The sequence below is a fragment of the Atta cephalotes genome, assembly GCF_000143395.1.
Source record: "Atta cephalotes unplaced genomic scaffold scaffold00003, whole genome shotgun sequence".
NCBI classification, from domain to species: Eukaryota; Metazoa; Arthropoda; class Insecta; order Hymenoptera; family Formicidae; genus Atta; species Atta cephalotes.
Window position 1 is genome coordinate 1,589,262 of NW_012130067.1, and position 13,358 is coordinate 1,602,619.

General features: G+C 40.8%; 1 protein-coding gene across 1 annotated transcript in view; it reads left to right on the forward strand.

Moving 5' to 3' along the window:
* Positions 1–7,974: 7,974 nt before the first annotated feature.
* Positions 7,975–13,358, forward strand: part of LOC105625718 (neurogenic protein mastermind-like) — a 58,592-nt gene continuing 53,208 nt past the window's right edge. Inside the window, exons 1-2 of the mRNA XM_012207041.1 lie at positions 7,975–8,175; positions 10,044–11,798. Of these exons, the coding sequence (XP_012062431.1) occupies positions 7,975–8,175; positions 10,044–11,798 (1,956 nt within the window). The remainder of the gene's footprint in view (positions 8,176–10,043; positions 11,799–13,358) is intronic.

Here is a 13,358-nt window from a genome sequence, read left to right on the forward strand (position 1 = left end):
TATATATATATATATATATATATATATATATATATATATATATGCTACGGTTTGAGTCCTGCGTTGCAACTTGAAAGAACGCACAGATGTGGCAATACACGAGATGATTCTCTGTGCTTATGAATTCGGGCAGCTCCTCCAATCTCAACGTTAATTGCGAAGGTAATTCGTGACACGAAGCACGTAGCGTAGCAAGGATGATAATTACGGTGGAAATTATGCGAAAGCCTCCTCCTTGACTTAATGGCTCACTCCTCATTCTTAGGCCAATCTAGGTTTAAGTCCTTCTCGACGAAAATATGAAGACGTATTTTATTAAGAAGATTATTAACATTCATGTCATATGTTGTTGTACACGTCATGCGTTACGCACTGCAACTACAAAGAAAGGAACGATTTTGCTGAAGTAGATATCTAAAAATTTAGCTAGATAGAAATCTGAAAATATTTGTATTGGACAATTAACTAATTATGTAGGATGCTCAAACTTGATAATAATGCTGCAAAAAGTTTTGGCATTGCAACAATCAGTTTAAGCGTCTTACATAATTCTTTTGTCCAAACAAAATTATTTTCAAATCTGTATCTAGTTAAATTTTTAGATTCAATATTATTCTCTCATGTACTATTGTGTACTAGAATTTTCGATGATTGATATTCTGAAAACTTCTTCACAATTAAGTAATATCTTATATAGTATCATATCCTTAATATAATATTTTAAACAATTCATGATAAAATAATTTCTAATGATATCTTATTACAATATGGAATTTTTCTATGTCGCAACTATAGACAGGAAATGATTTCAAAATTCATAAGATTTATCCTGTTTTGGAAATTCTGATCGAATCAATCTTTATTTTTGCGATACCAAGGCATATCGTATAGGCATTATTTATTTATAATGAAGATTTATTTATCTAATAAAGAACTTGCTCTTATAAAGCGAAGATCCATGTCATAAGCTGAATCTCAGTTCTCGTAACAATAAACGAACTTTCAACGTAACGTATTAATTTGTAATCTTGTTCGCTCGTATCGTCGCCGAGTAAAATATGGTCATGAAAAGATAGTGTTCCAAAACAATGTTCTTGTCCATATTCTAAATTATTACAACGCGTCTCACTCGTTGTTAACAGTTACAGCGATATATCGTAATCAGGAGCGAGCGGCTTCGTGTTTGGTGCTTGGTGTCCTCGTTCGCGTGGATGCGCAGTCGTCGTCGATGGTACGACGACGGCCGGTTGGTCGATCGCATTGGCAGACAAACGGTTCGTTCGGTAGAAACTAGGAGGATGCCGCCGCCCGGCGCGTCGTATTGTCGTCCCACCATTCACATTGTGTAACAACGTAGCACATATTTGTAACGCGGTGCGCACATTATTGCTCCATTCCGCGCGCTCAGCGCCTCGCCTATAGACACTTTGTAGAGTAGGTCGCGCTATTCTGATAATTTCGTTCGCGGCGTAATTTAATGCCAGCGTCATAAATTAATGCGTCCTAACACGAATGCCGAGAAACATCCCAAACGAACACTTTTACTCGAGAAAGAGAGGGAAAACTGGGAGCACTCGCGACCAGTCGAATATTTCCGTACTATACCTCACGGGATTTTCATAGAGTTGGATGAATTCCCGTCCGGGATGTTGATATTCCTCGTGGCTTCATTCGACTCGCGTGATTATCTCTCGCACAACTCATTTCCATCCGTCAACGCGGATATATTTTTTAAGCGGTTTTACACGCGATTCCGCAATCCACGTTAAATTACGGCTGATTATCAGAATGTATGCGAATGGACGGCGCCGACGCGGGTCGAAAGCGGCGTGATTCTTTAAAACGGGCATGACAGTTTGACCGCTCGCTGAACAACGCGCTGCGCAACGGATTGCGGCAATAACGATTATTCAAAAGCATGCGCGGCGGGGCCAAGCGGGGAATCCATTTTTCGTTTGAAAGCCGATGCGTCGAATCCGCGCATCGCGACCGGTAGCGGCGACACCCGGCGCATTTACATTTGCACGGATGAATATCGTAATTGCATCTGCAATCGTGCGTGCTCTCCCTCCTACCAGACCCGCTCTTTCTCTCCGTCTCTCATTCGCGTCGGTTGCGCATTCGGCGAGATGCGGCGGTAAAAAATAAAAAAATTGCCTCGAATCAGCGCTGAATTACCGCCACACCATTATATACCGTGCAGTCATTTTTGCCATTTCCACGCGAAACGCGGATTTTCGGTCGGAATTAAATCATTTCGCGATGTCGCGACGCAAGAGAGAAGCACCGCTGATTAACGACGGGCGGACGGTGCGCGAAAACCAGCCGGACGCCCAAAATTTGTCATAAACATCCGTTACGGCGTGTGCATGTTCTCTCCCGTCCTTCCCTCTTGTTATCCCCCGTCGAAAATGTGCGACATCCAATCGCGAAATTATGACCGACGCTGTTCGCGCCGTGGACGAGCAACGAGGAAACGCATAGAGTGGTTCATTTTTTTATATACCGGAAGTGAGCGTTTGCATCGATCGGCGCGGTCGCGAGGCAAAAGGCGTGACATCAGACTGGGAGGAAAAAAGCGCCATAAATTCTCATCTAAAATATCCACACAGACAAGACGAGGTGGAAGCGATACGCGATCCTGATTTCATGCAAGGCGGAGTAGACCGAGGGGTTTGTGATCTGAATAAGTTCCGTGCGATAGTTTATCCTGAAAATGGCGATTGCGTAAACGCATCGTTACACAAAAAGCGGTAAGTGCCTATCAATCGGCAGATTATAATTCTTGTACACCGATTCTACTTAGTCGAGCTGTATAAGTCGTATAGTATTATTCGAGTCTTGCGGGTTTCTTTCGTGATATGAAAACAATAGTTTTGCTAAAGTATTTAAAAATTTAGCTAGATATAGACATAAAAATAATTTTTTTGAACCATCAAAATAATTGTGAACACTCAAATTAATTACTAGAATGTCGAATTTTTTGTATCATTGTCAGCAACACTTAAACTTATTCAAACATATAGCAAGATTATTTTTCCATGTATTGTCTTCTTTTAATTATTCCTTTGTTATTTTTTTATTACAGGGTATTGTCTAGAAAAATTCTGAAATTTTCAGAATTTTAGAAAATTTTCATTTTCTTTTTTTATCCTTGGATATCATGGTTAAAATGAATTTTTAAAGAACAAATTTGTTAGCGATTAGGAAAAACCGAGAAAAGTCAAGGAACTAAAAAAATATCCACGGAAGACCGAAAAAAGTTAAGGAATTTTTTTTCTGTTTCGCTAATAACCTTTCGGAATTTCTTCAGAAAGATTTTGAAATTTTAATTTTAAATTCTATTTCTTCGTAAAAACATTGCTTCTTTGATTCCTTTTTTCTTGATAATGCAAAATGTTGATATTTGGATAGCAATAAATATAGCACACATCTGCATATATTTACATACATTCTCGTATGACTCGCGAGTTTTTACAAAAAAAAAAAAATTAAAGTAGAAGACGGTATTCACAATTAGAATAAGAGTAGCTTTGTTATTATATTGCAATAAGTCTTCTTCACATTAATTTTCAATATATAGTTTATTTGCGTCGCTTGCATTCTAATTTATTTATTTATTTCAAAATTACATTAAAAAGTTCTTTAATCTTATCTAGAATTTTTAACAAAAATGTCTAGAAAATTCGAGAGAGAATTTTTCTACAAGATTTAAATAAGCATCTTCTTATAATATAAGACTCTCTTTTGTTTGACGTAGTTTTATCAAGTTTCAGAGTAATTAGTGACGCAAACAACTCGCGGCTCTTTCCAACGTGTGGTATTATCAACGTGCGTAAATAAACCGAAAACCGTCGTCCTCGATATACACCGCGAAGTTTGGTAGACCCTCTTCCGTTACCTGCGACGGTTGATAACACGGATAAGGGCCAGCGGCAGGCTTTTATCGTGAGTGAAAATGCGGAAGCGATAAACGCGCACGCGGAGCGGAAAGGCGCGTCTCGCACGCGAAAAGCGGACCGTGAGGCGTCTATATGTCACGAAACATCGTCGGTCTCGTCGGCTGATATTTAGGTCGTGTTAACAGTCGCGTCGCGACTGGCGGGAGCGTTGTTAACGAAATGTAACGCTCAATAGATCGGTGTATCCGCCCACACTCGCGTTACACACACACACACATACACACACACACGCGCGCGCGCGCGCGAGCATTCGCACACACGTCAAGGTTAGTGACATGCTTCTTATCTCAGAGACACCACCGTCGCGTCGTCTTGCCAAGATTCACCACTCGAGATGTCCGATTTGTCACCTCCGACGATGCTCTCGTGTCGTAAAAACAGGAAATTGAAATAGGAAGTAACAGGGTCTCTCGAATCCTGTAAAACTACATGTAGAATCGAAAGTTTTACAACATGAAATCAGGAATAAAAAATTCGGAGTAAATAAGATTCAGATTGATTGCGTGTTATTAATTTACATATATTAAGATGTTTGACATTGTTATCTTGACTAATTGATATTGAAGTAATAGATTTACTCATTATGTCATTAATTGCGTAATTGCGCAGCATATTCTGTTTGTCGAAAGAAAGAACGAAAATTAAATAGGATAGTATATATTTACGTATCTTAAATTAGGTCTCTCAAACTGGACTTATTTGCGTGATATAAAAAGAGAAATGAAAACATACGAAAAGAAATCGCGAGATACAATGACAATAACGTGACACGAATTCAAGATACCAATTCCAGACGTCTGACTCATTCGCAATTTAATCAGTGGCGCAACGTGCCACTTATTACGTACAGAACAAGTGACGAACGTTAAGAGGGGCCTATCCGTCTTCCGTTTTGGACAATGTGAACGTCGGTTTCATGAATTAAGACGGCCTTCGCGCACCCTAAGTTGATTATGGCTGTTGTGTGACTCTTAATGTGATCACCGATCTCTCGGAAGAAAATTTTTCAAGGAGGACAACGAGAGCACATATATTGCTACTCAAAAGAACGATTTTGCTGAAGTGTCTACAAATTTAACTAGATATAGAAACATACAGATATAAAATTAATTTTTGTAGATATATGATTAATATTTGTAGATTATTAAAATAATTATATATACTGGAAAAAGAGTCTCACTGATTGTATTAATAAGAATTCTGGTTGAAAAAGAAATTTTCTATTTGAATTATAATTCTAATTGAGATAACCAGAATAATTGATATGAGCAGAATCTTTTGTGATTCGTCCATTTTCAACTAGAAATTTTTTTCTGTAAGGATTCCAAAAGTGACAAACAATGCTGCAAAAAAATTTAAAGTTTTTTTGCAACATTGCTCATCACGTTTGAGATTTTCTTATACTCAGAAAAATTCCTTATTAAGTTAAAAATCGATCAGAATTCTGATTTTTTTCAACTATAAGAATTATAATTTAGATATAACTAAATTTAATTAGAAAATTCTGATTTATTCACTTTTAATCAGAATTTTTATTAATGCCAGACTTTTTCCAGTGTACGTAAATTTTTAGAAAGCAAAAACCATTCTTTCCGTGCAAGAATTTTATTATTATATTAGACTGACGGGGAACAATTTAAAGATAAGAATTAATGAGATATGCAAGTAATCCTTTCCACAGATTCATTCGTATCCCATTCCCACGATGTTAGGCAAACACATAGAATCTGGACGTGACGGTATGTCTTACTCTTGACAACGCCTTTATCTCTCGAGTTTGAAGCTGTGCAGTCGATTATATATCGCCCCAAAAATCGGGTTTCATCGTAACTACCGATCGCATTGCATTCGACGAGTTTAATGAGCAGTGTGCGGTGGATTACGGCGCGGCGCGGCGCGGCGAAGTAAACCGCTCGATGGCGATACGGTAGTTTAGTCCTAACGGCACAAGTACACGGTCTCTGTATCCAAGCAATATTCGCTCTTCGCGCGCGCACAAATTTGCGCGTACTGCGGATTATTGCTTCCGGACGAAGTGGCATAACTCGGCCCCAGTTGAGCACGGCCAGTTCACATTCAAGAGATGTACTCTGGTCGTTAGCCGATTTCGCTGGGAGGTGATAAAGGATTGGGTGGATGAAATCAGTTTGCCTCGAAACACACATCGCGACGCAAGCAACTGTAACGCCGCACGTGGGTGCTTTCATCCCGAAGCAGTTGATTTTCTCCCTCGACAATTCACTCGCCTTTCCTGATTTCTGTCATTGCGTATTAATTTCTAATCGCGCGCAAATTCATTGATGGGTAACGAGTCAGATGAAGGAATATAAACAAGCATATACAGTCATTATAGTCGAAACGTTATTATTATTTGACGACAGATATTGATTTTACAAAATTGCGAAGGGCGCTCGATTTATCTCACACGATTAATTCTGCGCAAGCTCAGATAAGATTATTGAACCACTAGATAAGACGCACATTATGTCGTACTTGATGATGAAGGTTAAATCGATCAACAAACATATACCGACTAACGAAGCATAATATTACGCTGAGTGATACGTGTCGAGGTTACAGATGTATTTAAGTTATACATTCAGACATAAATTTTGAAATGTGAACGCATATGTCTTCACTAATGTAAATTAATTTTAATCTCAGTTTAACTTACTTTTCTCTTTTTCCTGTTTTATAATAATTAGAATAAGATAGAGTAAATTAACAATGATGGAAATGGACATTAAACTTTCTTTTATCCGATGAAAAAAAATGTGTCTTCGTTCCATAGATTATATCTTCAATAACAGCGCTAAGTGCATCGATGAACAAATTTCTTTTGCAATCGATGGTTTACTTTCCTTGCATCGTTGTAAAAAATGTCCAGCGTGCATTCTACATAAAATTCACGCGATTTTACCATTTTACACATCCACGAATAGAAACGTACTGCTTATCATTATCATTAACGTATAATTTTGACATAGACAGGTGTTTTAATTCGCTGATGAAACGTACTTTCGATCAATATCAGAAGAAAGAAAGGGTCTCGCATTTTCACGCGACTGCAAATAGCGGCAACTCAGAGAAAATAATTAGTTCGACAGCAAGGATGTGGAAAACACAGTTTAAAGTATTTCTTGTTTTCATTTACTTATTTTTTGCTTCAAAGCCGCGACGGAATAATGGAGGAAAGAGCGAGTGCAATATTGCCGCCGGGATGCAAACCATGTCGTTATCCGCCAATCTCCGACATACCTTTCGTCCTATAAAATTGCCGCGTGAGAGCTTTATTCGACCGAAGCCTTTTTCCTTCGTTTCACCATTGCGACTTGCAATCTACACTGGGTTCTCTGTGTACTCTTACATAACGTTGTACGATTAGGCGCAAAGGATTAATGTTCGGTGTGACGGAATTTATGCTGAAATCGAAAATGGAAATTTATCTTACAGTACAGTTTTACGTGCAGCATATAATATTTTTATATTATTGAGCTTAATAATTTATTAATACTTGAAATTATGTTATAGACTTGCCATAAAATGAAGTAACTTTGACCCACATTTAAATGCTTGAACAGCATGTAATGCTCCAAAATGAAGACACAAGACATTAACACTATCTCAGAGGCATTGTCAAATTTGAGCCAAAGTAATTATTTTACCTTATTTTACAATTTTCTTAAAAAAAAGGATAAAAAATAGGTTTAAATTGTTGATCAATCAAGAAAATTAGACTGAGTTTCATTTTCTCGCTTCTAGAGTTTATAAAAATTATCCTGATGATCATTTTTGTACTAAATGATAATCTACTCTTTAAATCAATAGTCTCTCAATCTCTACGAGCACTTTGATAAATTTTTAAGCGCAAAAATGATCATAATCTACGATGCGGCGCTCTCACAGCGTATCTGCGAGATTCTTCTACTGCATTGAAAAAAGAGTCTTACATTTCGTTGGAACCATCAATGATGATTGGGAGAATTTATTTCTTTTTAGATCTATACTACTAATGTACTTCATTTCGGGAAACGTAAAAGAAAAGAACGGGCTGGTTGCCAGGGTCCTTGAAGAAATGTCATTTACCTTTACGACGGCGATGGCGGGTATGCCGATCTTACGATTGGTGGGAGGATGCTGTTGCGGGAGAAGGCTGACGGAATATCGTATTACATCTGCGGAAGACGCAAGATTATTCGAGCTCTCGGGCCAGGTGGAACGGGATGGCGAGACGCGCAGGCGGGGAGGAGACTAGCAGGGGGAAACTCGCGTAGAGCGCTCGATTCTCTATTAGAGGGTAATACGTATTATCGATTTTGGGATGAAACCGGGAGGGTTATCCCGGTTCAAATCATGACAAATGTATAGATACATACCGACGCGCGCGCAACCGCATGCGCTCGTGCGTATGTACGTGTATGTGTATACGCATCGGTGAAAGCGTTTCTCGCGACCGCACCCTGGAAAAACTTTTTCCAATCTCTTGTGCCCCCTTCTCTTCCTCCTTCCAGCGCCACTGCTGTGAATTTGTTTGCCTGGCCGAAAACAGGGTCGTCGACTTGGAGATCTCACAAAAATCCCCGCCGGTGAGAGGTAGCTCGTGGTTCCTAAGCGGATTCGTCTTTGAAATCCGGCGATAATTGCCTCGAGTTTCTGCCGTATTTCGATTATTGGAGATACTTTGTTAGAGGAATCAATTACGATGTTGCCATTGTACAGTCGAGATTTAGCCAGATTATATATATAGACTATATATATTTTTTCGCAAAGATATTAAAAAATTTATAATATATATATATATATATATATATATATATATATATATATATATATATATATATATATATATATAATCTGCTAAATCTTGTTAATACTTTGAAAATATTTATTGTTTTATAAAATATATTTATTGTTTAATTATAAACTATTATATGAATTGAAATTTTGAGATAAATATTAAAATATTGTAATTATGGTTATTGAGTAATTAGTAATGCAAGTAATCAACTTTTCTAATTGACTACGTTCAGCAGAGAAAACTATCTTATTAAACTTATTAATTAACTGCAATTACTACTTAATAATCTATCTTATAATTATATACATGATTAAGAATTATTTTAATCTAATCTAAATGCCTTTTTGATATGGCATACTTTTCCAATGCTTATTGTCCAATTTTTTTATTAATAAAGATACATTTATTTAGAACTTATATTCTTTAATGTTCTGAATTTTTATTGAGACGTTTTTTACGATATGTTTATTTTTATGAAGGTTGTAAGTAATCGAATTAGGTTAGTATATATTGTGTGTTGTTTCCATAGTGAAACGTTTAAGAATTAAATAAATTCTCTATAATCATCAGTAGTTATGAAAATTGTTTTCGTCCGATATTGACAAAATACAATGAATTTTAAATGTAAAATAGATATTGTTGCGAGGTTGAGATGTACGGTAATATTGTATAAATGAAAGACTTAATAATGTGTATTCGATAATGACTATTTAAGTTCATCGTATCGCGGTCATTAAGTCATATGTCATCGGTCTTTTTGATTGGTAGACGATTCGCTCGTTAAGATTTACGAGCCACAGTATCAGGGTCCGGCACTCCGCGAAACAAAACGGCGCTTCGCAGACGGTCGTATAAACACAGCGGCTATTGACAGCTACGGTGAGAAACTGCCCGGGTTAATCGTAGAAAAAGTTGGAAAGCCCAGCGACACCAAGTAACGAATTAAATACCTTGCTTGGTTCGATGATCGAGCAACAGAGCAGCGGAAAAAGCGATAGTCTTTGAAAATCTACTTCGACTCGAGCTTGATCGAAAGGCGGTCAATACTATTATAGATGGCTAAAGCTGTGTAATAAATAAAATAATAAAATAATAAATAATAAATAAAATAGAAATTATAAGTAAGGATTAAGAAATAATGACAATCGACTCTTGAATTATAACTCTTGAATATTTTTATTGCTGGCAGATTTTTAAGCTTATATTATATTATATTATTCTTGTTTTTTTTTTTGTTTTTCGAAAGTCCACCCGACGATTAACGGACTTTCTTCTCGTTTCAGCAGCCGAAATTCCTCAAGAGGACGACCGAGGAGTTGGAGCCAACCGGTGGTGCTAGTGGTGATGGCGGCTTCGGCGAGCCGCCGGTTAAGCTGCAATGCACGCAAGGGCCTCATCAGCATCAACAGGGTCCTGGCGGTGGTGGCGGCGGCGGGCCCCATCACGGCCATGGCCAGCACCAACCGGGGAATGGCGCGAACTCGACGGGTCCAACACCCGGTGGTGGTGGTGGCGGTGGTAATGGTGATGGGAACGAAGGTCTTACCAAATTTCAAGTTCAGATTGTACAGCAATTGGAGTTTACAACTTCGGCTGCGAATAATTCACAAGCCCAAGCAATCTCTACGAACGTAACGGTAAAAGCACTGACAAATGCGTCAGTGAAGAGCGATCTTTTAAATGCGTCATCGTCGCCAAAACCCGGTTCAGATACGTCTGCGTCAGCTGCGTCGAGACCGCAGCCTGGAAACGGCAACGGTCCCGGAGGTCCTGGCGGACCCGGAGGCCCTGGTGGCGGCGCCGGTGGCGCTGGTGGTAGCGGTGGAATCGGTTGCGTTGACATTGGTAACCTAGTCGAATGTAAACAGGAACCTGACAATGAGTTCGTGGATCTTGAACAATGTGCCGCGGCATTAGAGAAAGATGCCGCGGCGAACGGCACCGGTTTCCCTGGTTTCTCTGAATTCATGGGCGATGACACCGGCGACGAGATCATCACGTCGGATGCATTCAAGGATCTCATCTCCGAAATATCAGACTTCCATCCGGAGTTTATGAAGGACTTTGACTTTGAAGATAAGAGCGTCGATACATTGGCGAACAACGCCGCGGCAGCGGCCGCGGCCGCAGCTGCTGCCGCCGTTGCTAATAACAATAACAATGGTAATAATAATAACGGTATGCCAACGAATAACGGACAGATCAAGATTGAGGATGACAAGGATGCGATTCATCAGCAACAACAACAGCAGCATGCCAACGGCGCGAACAACGGCGTCAATAGCAACAACGTCGGCAGTAACAACGGTAACGCGATGCCAGCTAACTCGAGTCCGGGCACTCTCGGGTCCTCGCAATATTCTCCCGCTCGACTTCCTTACTCTGGATTAGACTTCAAATCTGAGATGAGTCCGGCGGCGCAGACGCTCAAGCAGATGGCCGAGCAGCATCAGCACAAGAGCCAGCAATTGGGTCTAGGTGGATTCAACCCCACGGCAGCAGCGGCAGCCGCTGCGGCACGAGGCCCAGCGGCGAGATCCCCTTACGCCGAATTTCCTCAATTCGGCGGCGCTTCCGATTACCTTGGTAGTCCCGGTAGCACCGGCCCGACCGGTGGACAAAACCAGGCCACGACTGCGGGGACCGGCTCGTATCACAAGAACAATGGCACTCCAACCTTCCAGAGTCAGCAGACCAACGATATGTTCGTCAGTTCGCAAACTCAATTTGCTGCAGGCCTCACGGATATGAAGAGGCCCCAACCAACTGCGACAGGCGGCAAGCCCGGCATGTTGGGGCCTAGCGGCGGTTACAAACAACAATACTCGCCGTATGGTAGTCCGGGTTCAATGCCGAATCACGGTAGCCCGGGTTATCCGTTACCACCAAGAGGATCGCAAGGAGGTGGACCTAATCAGACCGGTTCGCAAGGACCTTTTAACACGACCTCCACGCCGCCAAGACCTCCTTCGGGACCCGGTACTTCCACCTTGCAAATCAATCAAGCACAGCAGCTGCACATCGGTAACCAGATACAGGTAAGTCACTTTTTCTTCACGAGATCGATTTTTTTGAAAACGAAATATTATACGGGAAATATGTATTTTATTTCTAAATTATTTTTGCACGGAGGATAGCGCTTTGAATTTCAATATTTAAAAAAATTCTTATCATCGATCATGTGATCTAATGATATTAATTCGAAATTAATTGTGCAATTATAAAATAGATAAACGACACATATGCCCGCATCAATATACCTATCACAATGTAATCACCTTTTAAGGCTGTCTATAAAATCGTCAAAAAACAGTCGTAAAGTGTCAAATCGTAAGAAATTGACCAATTCTAGTATCGAATATTCTCCTTATATTTGACTGTGATTGATCAGTTTTCTATCTTCTTAAGGTTCCACGATCGTGTACGACTTCTACATAGACAAGCCTTTAAAAAAGTTTTTTCAGATCATACCGTCTTTCTAGTTTTCAATCATTAGAATGTAAATAAAGTACACCGTGCATCTCCAGTTAAGCGGATAAAATTTTCTCGAGCTAACGTAAAATTCAACGGAATATTTATCTTTCTCATAAGGATGGATTCCATATCGCGAACTTCCAAGTTCTGATATAGTGACTTCTTTCGGTTGGACGGCCACTGTTAATCGCCATTATCACGATGATCAAAACGAAGTAACCGAGAGCTACTCGAGCTCGAGTGATATCTGTTGCGCCGCGACGACGCGTCTATTTTTGTCGTCGGCATCGCGGGGCATCGTTGGCGACGGCAGCGGTGGTGGTGCGACGTCGAAGGGGTGGCGACGACGACGGCGGGCGGTGGCGGCGGCAATAGCGACGTTGTTGGTCGTCGATGAAACGTGGTGATACGGGGGGTAGAAGGGAGCATCACGGCGTCACGGGGGCGCCGCGACGCGCAACAAGTAGTCTCGTTTCTCCCAGTGGCGGCGGCGGAAACGGCGGCGGTCCTCTTTGTAAATTTTCCCTCTCGCCAGAGTCCACCATCCCTGCTCCCTTCCTCCCTCCCTCTTTCCCTTCCTCCCTCTCTCGCTCTCTCCTCCTCCCTCCCTCTCTCTCTCTCTCTTTCTTCCTCTATATCTTTATCTCTCCGTCCCTCCGCGCCGACGCTTCTGGATGACGTTGAGGGTTAGGGAGGTGGACAGCGAGCGAAGGGTTGCGCGGCGTACAGCCGGCGTCGCGATGCCACCGCCGCCGTCTGCTCGATTTAACCTGCGCCTGCAATCCGCGTCAATACGCTCCATAGTGATAGTCGCGGGCTACGCTCGTGACAATACGCACGTGACGCCAGCGTCGGCGATGAGGCAGCCCCCATATATGTCTGTTCGTACAAAGGATTTCACCTGGGCGAATGAAAAGGATCGCTGCGCTCGTCGATATGCTCGTTGCTGCACTGAATTACATAAGGGTCCCGATTCAATTCGCAACATTGTCAATGGAGGGAGCTCTCTGAATAAAACTGTCAACAAAGATATCCCACGCGAATGTATTTCCCTATAAACAATGGGAGCCAATCGTTAGGGAAACTGACGTGATAATCAAGCTCGATTTCTCTCTCTCTCTCTC